Here is a 23,145-nt window from a genome sequence, read left to right as displayed (position 1 = left end):
CGCAGCCAACAGCCCCTGTCTCTCGTGGCCACACGACAATATCGTGTCAGAAACGTGTTTTTCACTTGAGCAAGGACAAGCGAGTCTCCGAGTCACAGCGGTAGCTAGTCCAGGTGGTTGACACGACACACAGTACAACTTTTCAACTTGGTAGATTGCTCCGAAGAGGCTGGGGCACCATACATGTTTAGCGACCCACCAGCTTGTGACCCAGTGCCAGTGTTCAAGAGAGGTTATAAGATTATATCCTAGAGACGTAGCGTGAGAAGCGACGAGAAGGATATTGTAGCTTGGCGTACAGTGCGAAAATTCTCCATTAACTGGCTCCTTGTGTTACTCAAATAAGAGAACTCGGACATGAGATATCGTCAGTTCAATACATGATGAACACCGGACTCTTGGGTCATTCACTCGCCTTGTCATCTTCGCCCGTCTTGTAAAAGCTATCTGAGCACATGAAAATTCCTAAGTAGGTGCAAATTTGGAAGTGTTGCGACTCAATGATCGAGCATGCGATGAAACATGCCCTTTCGTATTTCTGCAATCAACTATTCAGAGTTTCGGTTCGCTTGAATATCGCGGCACTCAGCAACTGTTGCGAGCGATGGTCTTCACGAATTCTAACGAGTCCTCCACCGGGACCTATGGGAAGCATCCTAGCTACGCACAGATCATAATTCTCTACAAATCACCGATACGATCAGCTCCAACATTGCTGAGGTCATTCAAGTGGCCATATATGTTGGTCACAACGCCCCAACGTAACGTCGACCTCTGCATCCATCACAATATCCTCTCATACTATAGCCAAACCAATAGATACATTGGTCTCGAAGAAGACTTTGGAGAAAATGGTCTCGCATAACGGGGAATTTCTTATGTGGTTCTATGGGTTAAATGTGGGGCTTGCCGTAAGTGTCGATCGAAAGCGCTTACTGCGTCAACGCCCGTACGACCATCATGTGTGCGGGCTGAACCTTTCGGGAACACTGATGCCTCGAGAAGGTCTCCAGACCCAAGCCTTTCATTCAAGGTTTACTAAAGAAGTATGAACATTTTCACGGGACGTGAGCTCGTACTCATGCTCACCGGTCGTGACCCCAGAAGTGTTGGTAGCTGGTCGTCACCACCATCCGTTGTAGTAAGAAGAGTTGACTCGGACCCATCGTAGTGTGCTAGCATGAGCAATGCCGATTTGTATAAAGTTGCCCAGGAACCCACTTTGGAAGAGCACGCCTTCACATAACTCTTTCCAGCACAACTCAACAACCAGCAGTTCTAGCACAGTCTCGAATCAATTCCAAAATGCAGCTCACTCTTACCCTCTTATCTAGTCTCGCCCTTGTAGCTGGTGCGCTTGCTGTTGAAAACCCACTATCCTTTACCACCTGGGCTTGCAACAATTGCGCGTCTCCAGCTGATACGGTCAATGGCCCTTGTGCTAGAACCGATCACCAGATCAAGCAAAGCGACATTTGCATCACAAACCCCCCCTTGACCAACCAAGGCAGTCTTGTCGTGGACTTCGCCAAACCCGGATGCACGCGTAAGTGATCACCTGCCTTCGAACACTTTCCAAATAACATGCTATTCCTATCGTACCACGACGTCACAGCTGACCATCGTTATAGTTTTCCTTTACGGCAACTCCAAGTGTGAGGGTGACGGTGATCAAACATTTGGCTTTGTGGGCTCGAATGTTTGCAGACCTATTGTGTTCGGCGCTCGCGCTGCGTACAAAGTCATCTGCTCCTAAGGGGTGATGATGGGGTCTGCGAACTTACAGGGAGACATTCGGACAGGTGATAGATGATGCTGGCAACGGCAAATGGACGAGACCTTTGGAACACAGTCGTTACTGCATTCACACATCGATTTTCAGAATTTGGCGGGATGACTCTATTCGTTGTTAGTTCAACACATAACCCGGGTGGAACCTCTTCGCATTCGCTCTATCAGATTTTGCTATATCAAAGATGTCCGTGGTCAAAGAATGTGCTAATTCATGAGTCCAATTAGATGATGTCTCGAGTTGTATCAGTCAAACGTGTTGCTCTCTGTAATTGCCTTAGTGTTCGAAGACCGCACGAGACCCGCATTGTTAGTGGAGAAATGAGGACACACTTGCAACATAGGGTTTTAGTATCCTCCCTTTTATCCAGACCCGGTCAGGCTAGTCTGCATCGGCCCCGTTTCTAGCCTCGCACCCGGACAACACCTCGCAATCAACCTTCAACATCTACTTGCCTACCTAAAAGGCGTATTGCTTGACTCGAGCTACGCAAATTCTAAGCTAAACGTACTTGCTCTTGGTCATTGTAGTCCATAGTAAATCGAAGTCTTCTCTCGTGACACCGTGTGATATCATTCGCGGTAATACCTCAAAGCACCGCTCGTTGTTCGTTCAATGAATGAGGGGGAAGAATTTTGTAAAACCTCTTTTGGCCTACTTGGCCAAGACAGAGGACGCTTCCTAACTTTTGTCTTGGATCGTGACGGAGATAACCCTTATACCTACCAGGTCGCACCAGGCTCCGCATAATTTTCTGCGACACTTTTATGATGACTGTCAGTGTCTCACTAGTAGTCAGCTTGCAGTCTCCAGAGTTATGTAGATTATGAATCGAGGTTTCCCATATACTGTAGCCCACAATGGATCTTTCGACATGCTATTACACACATAATTTGCTCTAATCGACCTTATAGGATATCAGTTGGTCAGCAAACAACTCGTCATCTGAGTATCTTCAGTTCCAATCGTTGTCTAAGTGCTTATGGTGGTGTTTTTGGTTTTCTTTGCGTCACATCCCTTATTACACTGGTCCTGGGTATAGCAGACATTCCCTCCTTCACAAGTTGGGCTGTGGAATAAGCACAGGAGTGAAGTCGAATGTTTGAAGCTCATCATAACGATGATTGTTTGTTGTATGTCTAGAATACGAATCAAAATCCGGATCAGTGGATTGCTGCTCATGTGTGCTTACTGTAATTACGCCCATGTAACATTGACTAGCCCGGCCTACCTTGTGGCCAATACTTGCATAGCGCAAATAGTCACCAACTTCTTTCTTGATGTTGGCACGGGTCGCTTAAGAGGTATCACGGTCAAACAGGGTGTGCTTACGCGTTCTTCGTTCACGAGCCGCATTGATCGCAGACGTCAGCGTAGTCACAGTCCAGCAATACCAGTAAGACGATATGAGTTGGAAAACCTGCGAAGGTCCTGTCTTCGACGGAAGTTTCCCATATAAGATTCGACGACATTGCATCCGGGGTAGACACATCTCTCGTAGCCACCTCTCTTATCTCAACAACACCGGACTTTCTACACCATCCAACTTCTCCAACATGCAGTTCTCTACTACTGCTCTCGCGATCATCTCGGCATTCATTGCATCTAGCACTGCCGCAGATACACTGTCGTTTACGATATCGACATGCTCTGCTTGCAGTACTGCATCCGGATGCTTGATTGAACGACTCGAAAACCTCCCTGCCAACAGGTGCATCAGAATCTTCGACGGCAACAAGAGTCTGGTCATCACCGCCACCGCAAACCCCAGCTGCAAAGGCAGAGTTCAATCTTGCACCTCATTTTACACGGGAGTATAACAAGCTAATGTGCTGTTGGCAGTCAACCTTTTCACCTCTTCTGACTGCTCTGAGAGCGAGACCCCAGAGGTGCACCAGAAGGTTGGTGTGTGTGACGAGTTTAGTCCTAAGAACTCGTACATGATCACTTGTTAAACAAGGAGCCGTTTTCGACACCGCTGAGTGCGGCGGGTATCCTCGATAGACATAGCTGGCAACGGCAACGGTGGTGACCGGACGACATTCTCTACTGCTATAATTTTTGCTTCCTAGATAGAGTGGTGCAGCTTGCTGTTAGTTCAACACGTAACACACGCGTGCCAGATCTATCGAAAACATTACATGCGATATATCAATCTTGTTCACATGTCTGCTGATGTATCGTGTTTGCGATGGTTTGCGCGGATCCAGAAAGTTCCGATAGACGTAATCAAGGACAAGAAGATTGATGAGGAAGAAGGGTTTGCCATGATTAATTCGATGCCCTAGGCAGATAGTACCGGCCAGTCCTCCAACAGTGCGGTGGCTATCACATGATATGAGAACCTGTAGTAATCGATACCACTACGAACCTCCACCGACCTCTACCAAGATCTTGACCTGGTTGTCCTTGTCATTAATCAAACTCTTGAAGCCCTTCTCTTCAACCTCGGTCAAGCCAATTCTCTGTGTGATCATCTCTTTCGGATCCATGTCCCCTCTACTCAGCGCGTCTATGACTTCCTGGAAGTCACCGATCTCATAAGTTGCGATACCCATATATTTCCGCTCCTTGAAGTTGAAGTCGTTGGTGAAGATAGTGCAAGGCTTTTCCCATATGGCGATGTTTACGATGCAACCCCGGGCACGGGTAGCGTGGACAGCTTGATTGAGAGCCGCCTGGACACCAGCACAATCGTAGACTACGTGCACACCTTTGCCTCCAGTGAGTTCGCGACAGCGTTTTGCAAGGTCTTCTTTGGTTGGGTCGATGATGTAGTGCGCTCCGAACTTCCTTGCGAACTCTTGCCTCTTTCTGCTTACTTCAGAAACAATGATCCTATCGCACCCGTTCGCCTTCAGTGCTAGTATCGTCGAGATACCGATAGGTCCACCGCCTAAGACTAATGCAACCTCGCCTTTCTTGAAGGGACTGATCTTGACAGCATGCCAGCCAACAGCGAGAGGCTCGACGAGGGCGCCGATCTCAAGTGGTACGTTATCAGGGAGATGATAAAGGGTAGAAGTTGGGACAACAATGTGGTCTGCAAGACCACCGCCCCAACCCGACAGGCCAATAAAGCCATTAGACCAACAGCAGTTCTGCAGACCTTCCTCGCATGCGCCGCAGGTGTCATCGTAGATGATAGGCTGGATGACGACCCTGTCTCCGGGCTTGTAGTCAGTCACACCATCGCCAACCTCTTCCACTGTACCGCTGAACTCATGCCCGAAGGTAAGTGGAACCGTTTCACCGGTGATTGGATGGGGCGTAGTAGGGCAGAGATTCGCGCCACCTAGGTACTCAGTTATGGATCGCATGTTCGTCATTCATGTACATACCCAGGTATTCGTGGAGGTATAAATTAACGTCAGTCTCAGTGCTTCGACTTTCACATCTGGGTTCATACCTGATCCGCAAATTCCTACCCATGCTGGTTTTACTTTGACTTGTCCTGCTTTGACTTGTGGTATCGGAATTTTCTCGTATCGCAAGTCGTTCTGACCGTGGAATCGAAGCGCGTTCATAGTACCTTCAGCCGCCGGAGAGGCCATTGTGCTTCAATTTGTGCGGTATTATCAGAAGAGTCAAGTTCAGTGTGACCCGGGACGATGGAAGAGAGGCTGAAGAGGCGGAGAAATAGTAGAACGTGGCGCGGCGGTATCGCTCATGCCATGGTTGGCAAACTGACCTCGCGCTCATTCTCCCGGATTCCGTCAGTCTATCACCTTCCGCTCACCTTCTACTGGCAAAGCGCCTCTTCACGCGTGCTCGTCTCGATCACGGAATGCCCAAACGGGTAAGCCTCTAGCCAATCACCCCGCATTTGTCAATGCGGGGTACCGGATAAGAAGGGATTTGGGCGGAGGCTTGAAAGCGCAGGAGGTTCTACCGTGGAAGAGTGAGTTTTGGAAAAGCAGATGTACATCACATCGACTTGTGCGCATGCTAATGTACGACAACCGCGTGCTATTATGCATTTTGCACGCTTCGTTACTGCTTTATCTAGCCTCTTTCGTACTCGCAGATTGTCCGACCCATCTTCCAGCAACGTTGGTCAGCGCTACCATCAAACCATTTTCAGAGAGAAGGAAAAAGGAAAGAAAACAAACGAGACTGCAAGTTCTGTACGTTGATGAAAGAGGCTGGGGATGTAATGAAGGTCTTGAAGATGACGTCGGCAACTCGGCACTCGGATCAGCTACTGTCGCACCTTGCCCGATCGAAACGAGCTCGGAAAGACAATCTGTCATCGTTTCTCTGGACTGATTCGCCGGTGTCTACCTACGACATTTTTACAAGAGAATTGTCGACGACAAATACCGCTGAAGCTATCTACATGCGATGACGAACCCCACTACGATTCGGCACGATCGGAAAGACCGAACGTATAGTGTGAGTTAGGGACTGCGACATGGCATGGTTCAGGGCCTAGCCCTCGACACCGTTGGCAGAACGCCGATGCAACGGTTAAAAACACGATCATTGACGCGTCTGTGACGGTCAGAAAAAGGTACAGCTGCGCGCCTCAACAGACAACGCGCTCGTGGCTGGGTGTCTGCCCAATCAGGGAGCGCCAGGAGCCTCAATGGCGGGGACCTTCTAGTTCCCGTCCACTGTTATGACCTCACTGCGCGAAATGCGATGGGCCGACTCTACCAGCTGGCAGGAGATTGACCGATGCTTGAAATACGTGTGCATGCCCCTCAACACCTACCCCTCCATTGTCTCTCATAACTCCCCAACACCAAATCACATACCTCAAAACACAACCACACACAAAAATGCCTTACCCAGAGACTACCGACGCCTTCGCGGTGACTGACATCAAGAACTGGAGCACGTTCAAGCGTCAGGAGGTCAGTAAACAAGCCAATTGACTAGCCCATTGCTGTTCTAACAATCCTACAGCTCCCTCTCAAGAAGTTTGAGGAGTACGACGTCGACATTGCCATTGACGCCTGCGGTGTCTGCGCTTCAGATGTCCACACCATCACTGGAGGATGGGGAGAGGAGCTTCCTCTTCCTCTTTGCGTAGGACACGAGGTTATCGGCAAGGTCGTCAAGGTTGGTGACAAGGTCACTCGCGTCAAGGTCGGAGACCGCGCCGGTATTGGTGCTCAGATCGGTGCCGATCTCACCTGCGACCAATGCAAGAACGACCAGGAGAACTACTGCCCCAACCAAGTCGACACATACGGTGCCAAGCACACCGACGGCACAGTCGCACAGGGTGGATACTCTAGCCATATCCGTGGCCACGAATACTTTGTCTTCAAGATCCCGGACAACCTCGACACTGCCCTCGCCGCGCCCATGCTGTGCGCTGGTCTTACCACATACTCGCCCTTGAAGAGGTTAGGGGCTGGCCCCGGCAAGAAGGTCGGTATCATCGGACTGGGAGGTCTCGGTCACTTCGGTGTCCTCTGGTCAGTAGCTATGGGCGCTGACACCTATGTCATCTCGCACTCTCCCAACAAGAAGGAGGATGCGTTGAAGATGGGTGCCAAAGACTTCATCGTCACCAAGGAGAAGGGTTGGGCTGAGCCCTGGAAGTTCCAGTTCGACTTCGTCATCAACACCGCAGATGCAACCGACAAGTTCGACCTCTCAGAATACTTCTCCATCCTCAAGGTCAACGGAACCTTCCACATGGTCGGCTTCCCTGACAACCCGCTCCCCGCTATGCCCGCCCAGGTCTTCGCACCTAACGGCTGCTACATGGGTGCTTCTCACATTGGTAACAGGCCCGAGATGGAGGAGATGTTCGAGCTCGCATCCAAGCAGAACATCAAGTCCTGGGTACAAGAAATCCAGCTTAGCGAGGAGGGCTGCAAAGAGGCAGTCGAGCGTGTCTACAAGAACGACAACGTCAAGTACAGGCTCACACTTACTGGCTTCGACAAGGTCTTTGGTAAGAGGGCTTAAACAGCGACAAGAGCGGTGGTGTTGCCTTCTTGAAGCCTATTAAATAGCTATGAATAATAATGAACGTTAAACAAACTTCCTGTTCCCTACCTTCTTGATCTTGATGTTGGGTTGCTAAACGACAGTGAGAAGAAAATGCACAGATGGGGTAATGACGGTTTGTATTCCAACTATATCCTGCCGGACAAGTGAGATAGCAGATTTCCGCTCTCAATATATGCCTTCTCTGCTTCCTTGTCCTCATTTGGGTGGCCCATCACACAGCGGCGGAGCGTCGCTAGGTTCCTTGGGCGGAGCCTGTCTCTTTCCCTGCACTTTCTCCGCCTTGACAAAAACGGGTATCACACCTCCGGTCTCCAGCGCAAACATCCTGTGACCAAATGCCTCGAGCATACTTCTAATTGCTCCAGAATGGCTGGTTACACTCAACCACACGTTCTTGTCCGAAGCGAAGACGTCGTCCAGGAATGTGGCCAGTCGGTACCGTCTTGCGGCCCGCGGTTCACGGTACTCAGCTTCCCAAAGAGGATCTTCGTCCGAGAAACCAGGTTCGAACGTCAATTTCGGGTCGGTGAAGGTGTTTTTGAGGTGAGTTGCTGTGCTGCGGCGATCACAGGTATGTACGCCAAGGGCCTCACGAACGAGTTCCTTTATGTAGGGCGCGTAGGGCTGAGATGACGGGAGAGGGAGGCCTCCAAACGTCAGATTTGCTGTTTCGATCGTGCGGGTCAAGGGGGAAACGTAATAAGTCTGTGGAGACGGGATCCCAAGGGGACGTTGTTCAGTCCATAGCTTGTTTACAGCAAGAGCTTGATCTTGACCTGTAGAGGTCAGGTTGGCATCTGCCCAGGTTATGCCGTCGTAGCCGTCGAGGGCGGCGTAGTAACACTTTATTCATGTCAGCAACATAGCTCTTCAACAGCGACCTTTACAAGACGAAGTTGAGAGCGAGAGAACGGTACAGCAAAAGAGTGAAAAACAACATGGGTGAGAGAGTAGGAGTGAAGCCGTAATCTACGCCTTTCGACAGATTGCCCGATTTGGAAGGAGTTTGATATGAGGTGAGATGGGATGTAACAAGTGGTAAAGGAGTAAGAGGAACATACATCCCAAGCCTTCGTTCCGTACTTCGCCTCTGCGACATTGTGCCATCCTTGACCATGACGACCCAGAAAGAGGACTTTGTAACTCTCGCCCTCTTTCTTCGCTGCCTCCAGACCGGTCACATATGTCTCAAAGCGCCTCCACTGTCGGTCTTCACTGTTGGTCTCTCCAGGATAAGAACGATTGATTAATCCAAAATTTTGTGCCTTCTATTGGATGCGTTAGTCAGCCACCTTGCAAGCCAAGACGGAATGGCGTTTGGAGATGTTATGAGATGTGTCAAGACATGGAGGAAGAAGGCACGAACATACAAAATCAAAAGTCGTGTCATCAGTTTCATCCTCACTCTGAGCGAAGAAGCCCTTTTGCACGGTATACTTGAAGTGGTAATCCAGTTCCGGTTCAGCCGGGGCAGGCACCACGGACGAGTGATTCGAAGTACTCATGCTGAAGTAAAGCAAGAAGACGATTACGGTAGAGACGAAAAGGATGGGTCTGGCAGAACATTAGCGCAAATACACTGGGTGGAGGATGAATATGGAAAGCGCCTGGGTAGTAGGGCTGGAATTGAGGGCATGATTTACATGGGAATGCCGAAACCAAAGATTCTTGTTTTGGATTGATAAGAGGGCACAATCATAGTATAGGAAGAAGTTAGGATATCATGGTTGGTGTGGTTTGCAGAGAGGATGCGTTGTGAATGCGGGCTGACGGTGAGTCGCTAGCGTGCAAGAGCCAATCACGAAATCAAGGCGCGACACGTACAAGCATGATGTTGCTTCTAAATCTGCTCAGCATCACATTAAATAGATCGGGATTCGCTTGTTGTGTACGAAGGGTAAATCTAGATCGATTAAGGGACTGTATGCCAGATGGCTTCGATGACGTCAAGGGCATAGTTTGTACACAATTGCAATATTTGCTCATGAATCGTTGATTTTATCTAGCTTACACAGCTGCTCAATGAGACCAAGCTGCAAAGGCGCGCGATAAAGGCTAAGCCGTAGCTATCGCACGCTGTTCACCATTGTGGTATTCTGCCGTGATGTCCACCAAACGCCCATCCCAAGCCCGCTAATCCAGAAGAGATTTATTGCAGCCAAAGCTGACTTTTGAAGCGCAAAAGATTGCAACGTCAGAGCCTGACCGTATATCTGCGGCTAGCCTGTGACCTTGGCAATAACTCGCTCATTTCTTCTTGGGGAATTTGGGCTGCCCAATCTTGTCACCCCGTAGGATGACGTTGAGCACGCGCTCCATGTTTCCTAGGAGCTTCTGGTCTGGTGTCGCAGTACCGCGCTCAAAGTCCGCAATGATTGTGGGTGTGCTGTTGCACTTTGTAGCCAAATCCTTCTGCGTCATGGTAGTGCCCTTGTCGTTCTTTGCCTCGGAGCGCGCCTTGGAGATGGCCTGGCCAACAACGGTGCCAACGGTCTTGGGCTTGACGATATCGTCTGAACGGTCGACTTTGGTGAGGCGTTGGCCTTCTGATGAAGCTCCCTGTGGCTGGTCCGTTAGCATTGTTTTGAGTGAACTGATGGGGTATCACGAAGAACAAAGTGGTTTAGGCTAAGTAGACGTGTCAGGAGTACTCACGGCGTTGGCAGAAGCGAACTTCTTCTCTGTGGCGACGATGCCGCCGCTGCGTTGGGCCGCGTTCAAAGCCGACTTGCCCTTGACTACGGTCTCGCGAGGTCCAGCGGCGCCACCGCGAGTGCGGCTGCCGATCTTGGTAACAGAGTTCCAGTCGTCAGACATCTTGAAAGTGGTATTAAGGGATAGAGGGGATGAAGTTGTGGTTATTGTGTGCGGAAGGCTGAGTTGGGCGCAGATGTGGGGTGTTGTGCTGATGAAGTCGGTGTTTGTTCGTCGACGAATTTGTCAATCGGCGAATGTGTGTGTGATGGAAGGTGGTTTGGATGTGAAGAGCAATGGAGTAAAGAAGATTGAGCTTTTGCTTATGTAGAGGCCCAAAGAGCGATGCAAGGCCGCGATGAGTCGGAGCGACAGGTGAGGTCACCGCCACGCGCGCTAACCTCGCTTAGGGCAGGGTCTCTCGAAGCTTCCACGTTCGCTGAGGCTGCAGCCCTTCTTCCGCCCTTCTTTCACTTCACCCAACCATCAATCTTCGCGATGACCGCTGTTACGGGCTTACTCATTGTGCCTCATAGCTCATGGAAGCCGGCTTCAATATACTGGAGCCATCCATCGTGTCTGGATCTGATAAGCAGATGAAGAAAATATCCATAACTGCGTCTTACATTGCGCTCGATCAAGCACGCGACAACGCGATCGGCGCGCTGTATTCTCCCTTTGCGCTTATACTATAGCAAAAACCTCTTCAGTATACGTCGTCCTTCCTTCTCGATGATGGACTCGTTTGTCAAAAGCAGGAAGATCAGCCACAAACCCGTTTCAAGCCCTTTGCTTGTACTATTGACCTAATGCTTGGGTGTCTGCTCCATTCGTGGACAGGCGCTGGTGCTTGGGGCGGGACATATATAAATCATCTTGAACATGCGCTCACAAGCTTGCTAGTGAAGTTTTCATTGTTGAGGTACATGGTGCTCGGACGCTGAGATAAAGTGTCTATATGTGCCCTGCTCGCTCATGAACTTTTGACAAAGGCTCGTCTAATTTTGACAAGCACCCAACCCGACCGCCGGAACGCCATTGCATGCATACAGCCAAATCGAACCATATCAACCATTCTTCATGAGGTCATATCATTACAAGTTCGACTGCTGCGCGACCTCCCGCTCAACCTCGTACATGAAGTCAAAGTATGGCTTGTCGAAGTGGTGCACGCGCACGTAACCGTCCTCTCCTCCACTGCAGTAGCTGGTGCCTTGTGGGTGTACGGCGACATAGTTGAGGGGACCAAAATGACCACGCACACGACCGATTTCCTCCATGAAGATCTTGTGGTAGAAACGGGCCTCGAACTTTCCTTGGCGCGCAGATGTGGTTGTGACGTCCATAGCTGCTTGTCCTCCACCAAGAATAACATAGTCCTTTACCGGAGTGATCGCCGCGGAGTTGAGGGGCGTGTCGGCAACGTATGACTTGAGCACGTTGAGCTCTTCGACGTCAACAAGCTTTGCGGTCTTGTCCTTGCTGGCAGTTATGAAGTATGTTCGGTCGGGAGCCCACTGAATATCGGCTTCATTTTGTTAGTTCTGTTATAACCTGGGTTTTGTTCGAGGCACTCACTGATTTGCATGTCTGGCTCATGAACATCGTAGTTAGAGCTGAGCAGCTCTCCAGTCTTGCCATCCCACTGAGTTATCGAGCCGTCCTCGTGTCCACTGATGATGTATTTCGCGAGATACGAGAAACCAGCAACCGTCGCCTTGGACTCGTCGCATACGATCCTGAGCAGCTGCTCATCCGATTGTTGCGCTTCTGGGTCGGGGTTGATGGGGTAGACGCAGATGGTCGAAAGATGTCCTGAGCGCTTCTCAGTGACACCGAGTAGCTGCCTGCCGTCTGGAGAGAATTCGCAGCGCTTGATACTGGTGTTGAATTCCCAGGTGTGGAGAAGCTTGCCGGTCTGCACATGCCATAGCCTCATGGTGTTGTCTGCGCCACCGGTGGCTAGCAGCTCGGAAGATGGGTTTACGTCGACGGTCCATAGCGCTCCCTGATGTCCGTGGTATGTGCCTATCCGCTCGCCGTTGTGTGAGTACCAGGCGCAAACGACGTGGTCCTACAAAAATCAGCTTCCACATATCAGAAAACTGGGAGAAGCCCGTACCTTCGATACGGAGAAAATGATGTCTCCATCAGCATTGTACTGTCTATTGTCAGTTTTCTCCCTCCCATTCCGCTACGCCTTGCGCATGCGTACCTTGACTTGCGTGAGCGCACGCTCGTGTCCCGAGAGAAGAATGGGCCTCATGTTTGCGATGTGTATGTGGAGGTGGGGTGGTGTGACGGCTTATATGTGGCGGGCGGCGTCTCGAAATTCGGGTGACTCTTGTGCATATCGACGTTCAGCGGGCGAAGTGGGCTGCTTGGCGCTAACCGACTAGCGTGCTTTGTCCCGCATCCATGGATCAACCGCCATTCCTATAAACCTCACCTCTCTGTCTTGGCCCAGATCCTCAACACGAAGAGTTCAGAGACTATGAGTACTGAGCTGAGGCTACTGGTCTAGATCGTGTTAAACTCAGCGATGCTTGTTGATGTGAGTCACGACGGCTCACCTCACTCCCATTTGGTCGTACATCAGCATATGTTTACGTACTCGCGAACGACGCAACTTGTTGTGACTCATAGACCAATCTATTCGTACGTTGGTGATTTGAAGCCATTCACAGATGATTCAGATAGTAAGTCCAGCTCGGGTGATATTCGTCCTCTCTTCTTGATCGTCTACCTCTGAGTCAACATAGCCCTCTTTCTTTGGACCTCACTTCTGTGCTTGTAATTCATTACAAGCTGACTTGTTGATGTATGCCTATTTTTACTTTGTCGGAGATGTATACAGCATGAAGACGGAGGGCGCGTCTTTCCACGCTTCACTGCCACCGAGCTTCCATCTCTTTAAGTCTAAGCTTGATCACATGCTCGGTACAGACGCCAGCTACGGCGCTGTTGATAATCCAGGCATACGGTGTGCTTCTGGGTTTGATATCCTCGCTTTTTTGGAGTTCCGACGTTTCATCACTTTCATCTTCACGGGTGATGCAGGAATTGCACCTGCCCTTCAGTGTGAGCGCTGTCTTGGCGCAAACACGCTCTTGCTTCCACTTCGCCATCGGTAAGCACACAACACTTGGGCGCAGCTTCCAAAAAAGTCCAACATCAGGTCCTTGATTTCTCCTTGTAGTGGGCAGGTAGCCGTGCGCAATTCCCACGTTCGATATGTCCTCCACATCGCCCGATACTGTTATCATAGCAGCTATGCTAGACAGGCTCGAGCCTCTGGCACCCAACGAGTATATAGTAGCCTTGAGTCGAGGCAGCGATCAGTTTATCGCCACACCGAACGGTTACACCTCGTAGGATAAACACGATCGCCCTAAGTTAACATCCAGCTGACCGCTATACGCAGCACATGTCTACCAAACAACTTACTCAGAGAATTATGCGCAGGTTATGTCAAGAGAATCACATGGGCTTCGTACGGCAGCAAACCCGGGTCGTGGTTTTTCGGCTGGGAGCGCAGAGACAGCGCATCGGCTTTCATGATCGGACCCGAGATTCCGCCAGCATTACGGTCCTACATACAAGCAGTAGAAGCTTCCGAGACTCTTCGTTCTGGTATTCGAGTACAACTTGGTGCCGCCGACTCTTTCGTCGTATGGTCAGGCACAGCTTGGGCATGCGCAGATGTTCCGGCGCAACTCGAGGCCAGGTTACGCGAAGGCAGTTCCGGATTCCGTAAGAGCAACCATATCACCAATGGTTCGTTGAGGGACTCTCGTACTCTGGATAATATCCAGTGGCATGCCAATGGATCGTACTACATCAAGAGCGGCGACCGTCATCTATGGAATTTTCAGGCAAACCTGGTCTGCGTCGAGTGGAACAAGCTGTGGAAAGGCGCGAGACAAGATGAGCGAATGGTTAGGATCAACAAAGAGCTCGCTGTGAGTGTCCGCGCATGTTATCGTCCATTGCAGCTGACATCTTCTAGTACGTCCTGATTAGCCCGCATACCAAGAAGGGCGAGACCTTCGCATTCATCAAGAAGCACTCTGCCGGGTTGGACACGCCGTATATTGTCCATTTTGAGGGAGAGCCAATTCACACCAACTTTGATGGTGATGACGGCTCTGACCAGCCTACGCTAAGCAGTTCGCCTCCTGGCACTGTCTCTGACACCGACTCTTCTCGGAACTCATGTTCTCGCCCGCTCGCCCACTACGAACCGCATGTTTCTGACCAGCAAATACGACATGTACCAAGAAAGACTGAGGATGACGTTCCCTTCCAGTGGGCGACTACCAAGAAGTCTGGTCGGCCGCATAGGGCGGATTCATGGGAGCTAGTGTTAAGAAAAGGTGAAAAGGTGAAAGTCATTCGCGACATGGGTCGCAACTGGTTTGTGGTCACCGATAAGAAAGACATCAAGGGGTTTGTACATGGCTCTTGGCTCGTCTTTGGTGATGGTGCAGTGCACAAAGACTCCAAGGCAGCATACGGTCAGTTCGTGGAAGATATACGAGAGTTGCTCAAACCCGGGCAACTACAGAGTTTCCTAGCGATGACAGGCTACGTCGACGAGTGCACTGAACGGGACTGTCAGCTGCTCAAGGAAGATGTCTCGAAATTGGGCATCTGCACCCACGATCTGCGAGCATTGCTGCAAGCTTCCGGTAAATATTCGTATGAATGGCTCAAGGAGGAACGAAACCTATGGCACCCGGATAGGTTTGCGCGCTTCGTCCACCCAGACCACATGGAGCGTCTTACGCTCATGGCGGAACAGATGTTTGTCATGTATGGAATCTTGATGGAGGTGTGCAAAGCCTGATCCGCAAGCTTAGAATTTTGGTGGCTCCGTTCGATAGTTGCGGATCCGCAGAGGTTCGTACGGAGAATTCAGGACAAGGCAGATGGAGAGCAGGATAACCAGAAGAGCGGGCTGGTTTGGTAGTACCACACGATGTATGTTGAACCATGTTCGCGTTGCATGTTTTCCCCATTCCGACCGAGGACCCTGAGTGGTACGTAATAACGCGCACACGCGAGTCGCGGAGCAGAAAGTTTGGCGTCGGCGTACTTTGTTCTTTTCCCGGGGTCCATAGTGCTATCGCGTGGGCCAGACTGAGTCATTGAAAACATACATAGAAATGCGTATCATCACGTCGCGCCATACACACTAGACTTGGAAAAGATTCGCAGACAGGATTGGTAGGACGATGAAAGTGTATCCGATCTGCGGCGGACGCGTTGGTGTTCTCGCCCGTTGTTTTCCGCAAGCTACAGCTACCCCGCCGAGAAAATATTGGTGCTCGACTTCTCCCCGCCATCTATATACTGTCGTCAAGACTGCGCATAGTTCCAGGCAGTTTTCCAGCACAGGCTTCAACATGGCTGGTCAGAAGATTGACGGCACTGCCATTGCCAAGAGCATCCGCGAGAGGCTGGGTCAGAAGATCAAGGAGAAGCAAGAGAAGAACCCGCGATACCGTCCAAGCCTGAAAATTGTCCAAGGTGAGTCGCGTACCATTGGGGACGTGTTCAGCGACATGGAATGCTGACAGCAGACAGTGGGTGACAGGTCCGACTCCAGCACTTATGTTCGCATGAAGCTCAAGGCCGCCGAAGAGGCCAACATCGACTGCGAGCTTGTCCATCTCTCCGAAGACCTTACTGAAGGCGAGCTCCTGTACAAGATCTACGAGTACAACAATGACCCTGCCGTTCACGGTATACTCGTCCAACTGCCCCTCCCCAAGCACATCTCCGAACACACAATCACATCAGCCGTCGCGGACGAGAAGGACGTCGATGGCTTCGGCATCCAAAGCATCGGTGAGCTGGCCAAGCGCGGCGGCAAGCCTCTCTTCACCCCATGCACACCCAAGGGTGTCATGGTACTGCTCCAAGAGGCCGGCATCGACATCTCCGGCAAGAACGCCGTCGTACTGGGACGCAGCGATATCGTGGGAAGCCCCGTCAGCTACCTTCTGAAGAACGCCGACGCGACAGTCACTGTATGCCACTCGAGGACAAAGAACCTACCGGAAGTCGTTCGCCAGGCAGACATCGTCATCGCTGCCATTGGCAAGGCGCAGTTCGTCAAGGGAGACTGGCTCAAGCCCGGTGCTGTCGTCATTGACGTTGGCACCAACTTCATCCCAGACGACACCAAGAAGAGCGGACAGAGGCTCGTAGGAGACGTCGACTATGACTCTGCCGTCGAGGTTGCGTCGCACATCACCCCAGTACCCGGCGGTGTAGGTCCTATGACCATCGCTATGCTGCTACAGAACCTTGTCGACTCCGCCGACGCGACCTTTGACAGGCAGAAGAAGCGTAAGATTTCGCCTCTTCCCATTCGCATCGAAGACCCGATACCCGCCGACCATGCTATCTCACGCAAGCAGCACCCAAAGCAGATCACAACCGTAGCAAAGGAGGTTGGCATTCTCCCACACGAGCTAGAGCCATATGGTGCAACAAAGGCCAAAGTCGACCTGTCTCTGCTGAGGCGACTCGAGCACCGCCGCAACGGAAGGTACATTCTCATTGCTGGTATCACTCCTACCCCGCTCGGCGAGGGTAAGTCAACAACCACAATTGGTGTCGCGCAAGCATTGGGCGCGCACCTGGGCAGGATATGCTTTGCCAATGTGCGTCAACCCAGCATGGGACCGACATTCGGTATCAAGGGAGGTGCCGCTGGTGGAGGCTACAGCCAGGTCATCCCCATGGACCAGTTCAATCTTCACCTTACTGGCGACATCCACGCCATCACCGCGGCGAACAACTTGCTGGCTGCTGCTATCGAGACGCGCATGTTCCACGAGAACACCCAAAAGGATGCTGCTCTATACAAGCGCCTAGTGCCAGCCAAGAAGGGCAAGCGCGAGTTTGTTCCGGTCATGTTCCGTCGTCTCAAGAAGCTCGGTATCGACAAGACGAACCCAGATGACTTGACTGAGGAGGAGATCTCTAAGTTTGCCAGGCTTGATATCGACCCGGAAACCATCACCTGGCGACGTGTGTTAGATGTCAACGACAGGCATCTGCGCAAAATCACAGTCGGTCAAGCGCCAACTGAGAAGGGTCAGACTCGCGAGACTGGCTTTGACATCTCGGTCGCCAGCGAGTGCATGGCTATTCTAGCGCTCAGCAAGGACCTTTCGGATCTCCGCGAGCGTCTTGGTAGCGTGGTTGTTGCCAGCTCCCGCGCTGGCGACCCTGTCACTTGCGACGACATCGGTGCTGGTGGTGCCCTGACTGCTCTGCTTGTCGATGCCATCAAGCCCAACATGATGCAAACCCTTGAGGGCACTCCCGTCTTCGTTCACGCCGGTCCCTTCGCGAACATCAGTATCGGCGCTTCTTCTGTAATTGCAGACAGGCTCGCTCTCAAGCTGGCTGGTACTGAGCCAGACGAGGACCACGACGCTCAGACCGGATTTGTTGTTACTGAGGCCGGCTTCGACTTCACCATGGGTGGCGAGCGCTTCTTCAACATCAAGTGCCGCTCCTCCGGTCTTGTGCCCGACACCGTTGTCATCGTCGCGACCGTCCGTGCCCTTAAGAACCACGGCGGCGGCCCTGACATCAGCCCCGGTGCGCAACTCCCCGAAGTCTACCGCACCGAGAACATCGACATCCTCCGCGCTGGTTGCGTCAACCTCAAGAAGCACATTGAGAACGCCAAGCAGTACGGTGTTCCCGTCGTTGTGGCCATTAACCGCTTCGCAACCGATACCCAAGCTGAGATCGATGTGATTCGCGAAGAGGCCATCGCGGCCGGTGCCGAGGACGCCATCCCAGCCAACCACTTCGCCGAAGGTGGAAAGGGGGCTGTAGACCTTGCAGAGGGAATCATCAAGGCCTCTGCAAAGCCTAAGCCCGACTACAAACTTCTCTACGACGTTAACAGTGGTACGGTACAAGAACGCATGGAGACCATTGCCAAGAAGATGTACGGTGCTTCCGCTGTTGAGTTCTCCGAGCTCGCTCAAAAGAAGGTTGACACCTACGTCAAGCAAGGCTTCGGCAACCTACCCATCTGCGTCGCCAAGACACAGTACTCCCTTAGCCACGACCCCAGCCTCAAGGGTGCCCCAACTGGCTTCACGGTCCCTATCAGGGATGTCAGGATGGCGGCTGGTGCAGGATACTTGTATGCACTTGCGGCAGATATCCAGACCATTCCCGGTCTGCCTACTGCTCCTGGATATCTGAATATCGATGTCGACGTTGAGACTGGCGAGATTGACGGCATGTTCTAAACTTGACCAAGAAGAGGGTTGGCTGAATCGGGTGAAGCGTTCAACAAGCTTCACTTGAAATAATCATGTATGATGATATGAGGTATGGCGTTTTGGGCGCACTAGGCATGTTCAACAACATCTGGGTGGGCTTCTTATTCAACACGAATTAGGATGATATGCATAGCGTTTGGTATGGTGTCGAATCAACTTTGACCGTTTCATCTTTTCCATGATGGACCATTACAGGAATTTAGAAGCATCTTTCAATCTTTCTAACCTCAGAGAGCTGAGAATTTGTGCATGTTTCGTCCCTTCAGACAATCCGTCGAGCCATCATGGTTAGTCTAACTGCGTGGTGTTAAACAACCTATGTCCCACATCGGTCCGCTCTTTCTCTTTGTACTTGTTCTTCGGCTTGCGCAATGCAACGATATGCAGTCCGCGATCGCCCCTCAGCATCTCGGCGAACGCATTGTCAGTCTTGATGCATCCTCTTTATCTGGTTTTATGATCAGAGAATCAGCTTGAGCTACTCCTTTAACGACGATGATACGAACTGAAGGATACGACTCCCGCAACGGCGTGATAGAATTGACGAGAGACTTTCCCGAGTTGATCACCGACTCAATAAGGACGAGGTCACGTTTTCCGTTGAAGTTGTCTGTGTTAGTGATATCCGTGAATTCTTTCGCGTGACAAAATGCAGCGCGAGGTATCGCCTTGCTAACGCCAAAAGCCATTGGTCCGCCGCCTCTCATCAAAGGAATAATGATAGTGGCTTTAGTAATACAGTTTGACTGATCATATACACATAGAGATGACTAGCTTGCTACTTATCAACGAGAGCAGATCGTTGTGCCGTTGAAGTTTTGCACGTGCAGAAACGTGTAGAAGACTTAAAAGTACCGTGAACATCCTTCGCGACAGAGTTTACATGGAATTTGAGCAGATCATCCGATCACGATTGGATCGGTTGTACGTGAGCCTAGCAAGCATTCTTCTTTTCAAGTCTTGCGGCATGCATGTCGTTCGATAAGTCCATGTCTGCGTAGTCATGTATCCTGTTTGTCTAGCCGAAGCCTAGGTAGTTCACTCATCGTCGTACGGATGCACATGCTTACCAGGTCAAAGCGTCATAGCAACGGAAGCGCACACGAGAGGGTGAAACGATGTGGGTGAGAAGAGTGGCGATGTACCGATTACGATATTTGTAAATAACAGTGGGGGTATCTAGCGAATGTCCTTTACGGCACGAAAAGAAAATGCGTACCTTCATCACCCATAAGCGCCATGAAACAGATCCCCTTCAAGAAAAGCGAAGTCATCCCCCCAATCCGAATGCCATGTTGTCATACATTTTAAAGCATGCCCTTCTCACAGCTTCGCCTTGACAGCACCCTCTAGCTCCTGCGTCCACTCTTTCAAATCAACTCTCTTGCTTCCATCCTTCACGAGCACCTTTCCAAACCACGCTAACAAATCAAAACCCAGGTCTCTAGACAAACTCTGCACCCTCTTCATATTCTTGATTCCCTGGTCGTCATGCCTCATACACTGCAGTGGACATCCTGACTTGATCATCTCCCGTTGTTGATACTTGTTGGTTTTGAAAACATCATACGGAGAAGAACCCAAGATAAGGAAGAGTAGGGTGATAGCCAAGGACCAGAGATCCGATGTCGTAGAAGGTGGGGTAGTAGATGAGGAACTGAGGAGTGAGGGGTCGAGGTAATCCCATGTTCCCGCGCCCAAGGGTGATGCACAAGATTCGATAGTGGCATCAGGGTGGTTGAGAATTGTAGAGGAGAAGTCTGCGTAGACCGGATTTGATATGCTGGCGGAGGGAGACGAGATGAGGATATTGGAGGGTTTGATGTCCGCGTGTGTGCAGAACTTCCCTTGCATCCATTGCAGACTTTTGAGAAGGGTGAGGGCGATATGAGGGAAGACTGTAGCGAGCTTCCTTGCACGCGAGTCCTCGTCGAGTGTATTGAGCATCTTCTGGATCCAGCCTTCTAGCGTATCGTCCATGGCGCGAAGAAGCAGGGAGCCGGTGCGCATATCCAAGCCGTAGAAAGGCACGATGTGGTTTTCTGCATCGGGAAAGCTAGAAAGGTAAGATAGAATTCTTGCTTCTGCGCTGAGCACTTTCTTGGCGCTGTTCATGGCTGGTACCTTGACTGCGTACATGGGTGGCGTTATGGGGAGCCTGGTGAGATCTATGGCCGAGTCTACGGTTCGCACGGGAGTGAGTGGGGGTGTCATTTCTGGTCCACAGGGAGGCTGTGATAGTGACTGTTCATTTGTCTTGGGAGGACATGGCTTTGCCAGGAATACATCACTCCATGCTCCTTCGCCGATGGTCTTCTTCCGCCCACGGTCGTCTGTCTTGAATTCATAGTCCGTTAAGTGATACGGGAAGGTGGTGAGTTCAGTGCTGCCAGGTTGTGGTGACGCGTCCAGTGACAGTCGAGGCCGGTTTAGTGACGATATAGAACTTCCACGCCGTAAGGTTGACAAAGAGCTCAGAAAGTCGGATGATGTGGAATTGGACTTGGAATGCGACACACTACCGGGTGTGATGGGAGGTGTAACTGCACCACTGTTATGCACGCTGCGAGGATCTGGAGCACCCATGGTCATGGACCGTTTTCTTGTTGGAGACATTGGTGGTGTAGAAAGTGTTTGAATGACAGCCGGTCCTGAGAATATGCTGTCGGAAACGGTAACCTTCTGCTGTTCGTTTGTTGCGTTATCCGTAAGTAGGTGAAGCTGTGGTTGTTGCCTTTTTTGCGTAAGTGTTGCTTGTGACTCGAGTACCGCTGGTTCTTCCATTGGAGCAGGGAACGTGAATCGTGCAAGCTGCGCCATGTTTGTTTTACAGTAATACTTGCTTGAAAGTCTTCAAGTTTGACAAGTAACACTGTACGGTTACAGTGTGCGGATGGCGCGTTGATAACTGTTGCCTGAACCTTGAAGCACAATGCGGGCTAGAGTTGGACAACGGACCCCAAGAGACGATGCGAGACAGGAATAGGATCTCAAACAGGGCAGGAAATGTGAAACGTTAAAAAGCGAATAGACGTCTCTTTTTTGTCGGCGTGTGTCGAAGCTGGGTCCGGAACCGAGTGATGCGAACCAACAAAGAAAGCAAGATAGTAGTACTACAGGTAATCGTACACGAGATAAGAGGATGGGTCCACAAACAGGCTTGGGCGCAGCCTAGTAGATGGTAAGAAGCATTGTGGGTGATAGTCGCAAAAGATGATGGCGCGTGCGGAAGGCCCGCAGCCAGAGGGTTATGGCTGTGAATCGATGAGTCGAAAAGCGATCGGAGTTCAAACAGGTCTATAAGCAAAGAAGGCTGCGCCCCGGGGTATCCGGGGACGGGTGGCACACATTCATCCCTACCCGTACCAACGCTGCGCAATCTTAGGCAGCATGTTGGAAGCAGATGATTCGTAGGGGGAAAAGACAAAGCGCGTCCCCTGGAAACAGATGCGTGATTCCAGAAGCGCAACCATTCACACGTCTTTCCTAGCCGGGTTGTCTCGCGTTGGCTAATACCGGTAGCGTGCAGATGGCGCGCGATTCTTGGCCTCGGATCCCCAATTACTGGCCAGCATCGTGTGAACGTGCGTGGCTTGATTGGGCTGCGCGACGTCGCCTTGCCCCATCGAGAATTCGCCTTTGTGTGCGACGGGTTTTGCTGCTGCGTGCCATGCATCGGGCTCTCTGCTTGGACAGATGCGACAGTTGACGTCTTCGCTCGGAGGTATTCTGGGGACACTCGGTGCTTCTTCTCTGTGACGTCGGCATGAACACCGTGGCTTGTGGGGATGGGCTGCGCAGCTGTCACAGGTCAAGTCATGAGATCGCAACGAGTGTGGAGCTATCGTGAGTTATCGCTAGCACATCGTTGGCTCAAATCACTGGTGTATCGTTTGGCTGCCGTTCCGTCCGCAAATATGACAGCGTAACGTGGAGATGGGATGCGTTTTTTCGCACGGCCGAGCATCGGAGAGAAGACTGATCAATTCCCAACTTCGACATCGTTTATCGTGGACGTGCCTGTGTCATCGCTCGAAAGATTCGTCATGCATCGTGACCATCGTTGGATTTTCTAGCCATCGAATTGGAGAAACTGCGCCGACACCCCCTCTTCTGCGCTTGCAGCATCGAGCATCGTGAATAAACTACCCCGGATGCACATGCCGGTAGGCCAATAAAGTAATTTTTGTTGACGTCGCTGGGCTTCAAGCTTCGAGCTAAGGTTAGGACAACGGGCGTGGGCTTATCACCTGCAAGTGTAGTTCGCAGATTGCGCTAGGTGAGCACACATGGCTGCATGTGGGGGGACCTATCAGGCTACTGTACCATCTCGACCTTGCTCATCGGGCGATTTCCAAGCCA

The 23,145-nt window shown here is 51.2% G+C and overlaps 9 protein-coding genes across 9 annotated transcripts; 4 read left to right on the top strand and 5 right to left on the bottom strand.

The window, feature by feature from the left end:
• Positions 1-1,305: 1,305 nt before the first annotated feature.
• Positions 1,306-1,756, top strand: CC77DRAFT_1046682 (hypothetical protein; the record flags this gene model as incomplete). The annotated part of the gene is made up of 2 exons (XM_018527452.1): positions 1,306-1,546; positions 1,632-1,756. 2 exons carry the CDS (start codon positions 1,306-1,308, stop codon positions 1,754-1,756), a joined length of 366 nt encoding a protein of 121 aa, XP_018390829.1.
• A 2,399-nt stretch (positions 1,757-4,155) lies between these two features.
• CC77DRAFT_1027950 (sorbitol dehydrogenase) lies at positions 4,156-5,319 on the bottom strand (the record flags this gene model as incomplete). The annotated part of the gene is made up of 3 exons (XM_018526406.1): positions 4,156-5,087; positions 5,134-5,167; positions 5,236-5,319. The coding sequence occupies 3 exons, from the start codon at positions 5,317-5,319 to the stop codon at positions 4,156-4,158; spliced, it is 1,050 nt and encodes a 349-aa protein (XP_018390828.1).
• On the top strand, positions 5,258-6,172 carry CC77DRAFT_318698 (hypothetical protein). Its single transcript, XM_018531240.1, has 2 exons — positions 5,258-5,515; positions 5,790-6,172. The coding sequence occupies exons 1-2, from the start codon at positions 5,404-5,406 to the stop codon at positions 6,059-6,061; spliced, it is 384 nt and encodes a 127-aa protein (XP_018390827.1). The 5' UTR covers positions 5,258-5,403; the 3' UTR covers positions 6,062-6,172.
• A 404-nt stretch (positions 6,173-6,576) lies between these two features.
• CC77DRAFT_926401 (NADP-dependent alcohol dehydrogenase C) lies at positions 6,577-7,720 on the top strand (the record flags this gene model as incomplete). Its single annotated transcript, XM_018533924.1, has 2 exons — positions 6,577-6,651; positions 6,704-7,720. The coding sequence occupies 2 exons, from the start codon at positions 6,577-6,579 to the stop codon at positions 7,718-7,720; spliced, it is 1,092 nt and encodes a 363-aa protein (XP_018390826.1).
• Positions 7,721-7,868: 148 nt separating this feature from the next.
• CC77DRAFT_1016378 (phosphoglycerate mutase-like protein) lies at positions 7,869-9,494 on the bottom strand. Its single transcript, XM_018524204.1, has 3 exons — positions 9,136-9,494; positions 8,827-9,033; positions 7,869-8,608 (listed from the first exon to the last, which is right to left on the bottom strand). The coding sequence occupies exons 1-3, from the start codon at positions 9,268-9,270 to the stop codon at positions 7,961-7,963; spliced, it is 990 nt and encodes a 329-aa protein (XP_018390825.1). The 5' UTR covers positions 9,271-9,494; the 3' UTR covers positions 7,869-7,960.
• Positions 9,495-10,012: 518 nt separating this feature from the next.
• CC77DRAFT_1027947 (multi protein-bridging factor 1) lies at positions 10,013-10,582 on the bottom strand (the record flags this gene model as incomplete). Its single annotated transcript, XM_018526405.1, has 2 exons — positions 10,013-10,324; positions 10,421-10,582. The coding sequence occupies 2 exons, from the start codon at positions 10,580-10,582 to the stop codon at positions 10,013-10,015; spliced, it is 474 nt and encodes a 157-aa protein (XP_018390824.1).
• Positions 10,583-11,553: 971 nt separating this feature from the next.
• Positions 11,554-12,725, bottom strand: CC77DRAFT_926567 (eukaryotic translation initiation factor 3 subunit I; the record flags this gene model as incomplete). The annotated part of the gene is made up of 4 exons (XM_018533936.1): positions 11,554-11,987; positions 12,038-12,533; positions 12,582-12,620; positions 12,681-12,725. The coding sequence occupies 4 exons, from the start codon at positions 12,723-12,725 to the stop codon at positions 11,554-11,556; spliced, it is 1,014 nt and encodes a 337-aa protein (XP_018390823.1).
• A 968-nt stretch (positions 12,726-13,693) lies between these two features.
• CC77DRAFT_926730 (FTHFS-domain-containing protein) lies at positions 13,694-18,750 on the top strand (the record flags this gene model as incomplete). Its single annotated transcript, XM_018533951.1, has 6 exons — positions 13,694-13,830; positions 13,884-14,421; positions 14,469-14,645; positions 14,751-15,293; positions 15,826-15,991; positions 16,049-18,750. The coding sequence occupies 6 exons, from the start codon at positions 13,694-13,696 to the stop codon at positions 18,748-18,750; spliced, it is 4,263 nt and encodes a 1,420-aa protein (XP_018390822.1).
• Positions 18,751-20,106: 1,356 nt separating this feature from the next.
• CC77DRAFT_927077 (kinase domain-containing protein) lies at positions 20,107-21,369 on the bottom strand (the record flags this gene model as incomplete). The annotated part of the gene is made up of 1 exon (XM_018533971.1): positions 20,107-21,369. One exon carries the CDS (start codon positions 21,367-21,369, stop codon positions 20,107-20,109), a length of 1,263 nt encoding a protein of 420 aa, XP_018390821.1.
• Positions 21,370-23,145: the final 1,776 nt, after the last annotated feature.

The sequence above is a fragment of the Alternaria alternata genome (genome assembly GCF_001642055.1).
Source record: "Alternaria alternata strain SRC1lrK2f unplaced genomic scaffold CC77scaffold_2, whole genome shotgun sequence".
In the NCBI taxonomy this organism is placed as follows: domain Eukaryota; kingdom Fungi; phylum Ascomycota; class Dothideomycetes; order Pleosporales; family Pleosporaceae; genus Alternaria; species Alternaria alternata.
The sequence above is the reverse complement of the archived record's forward strand: the minus strand, read 5'-3'. Positions and strand labels throughout refer to the sequence as shown.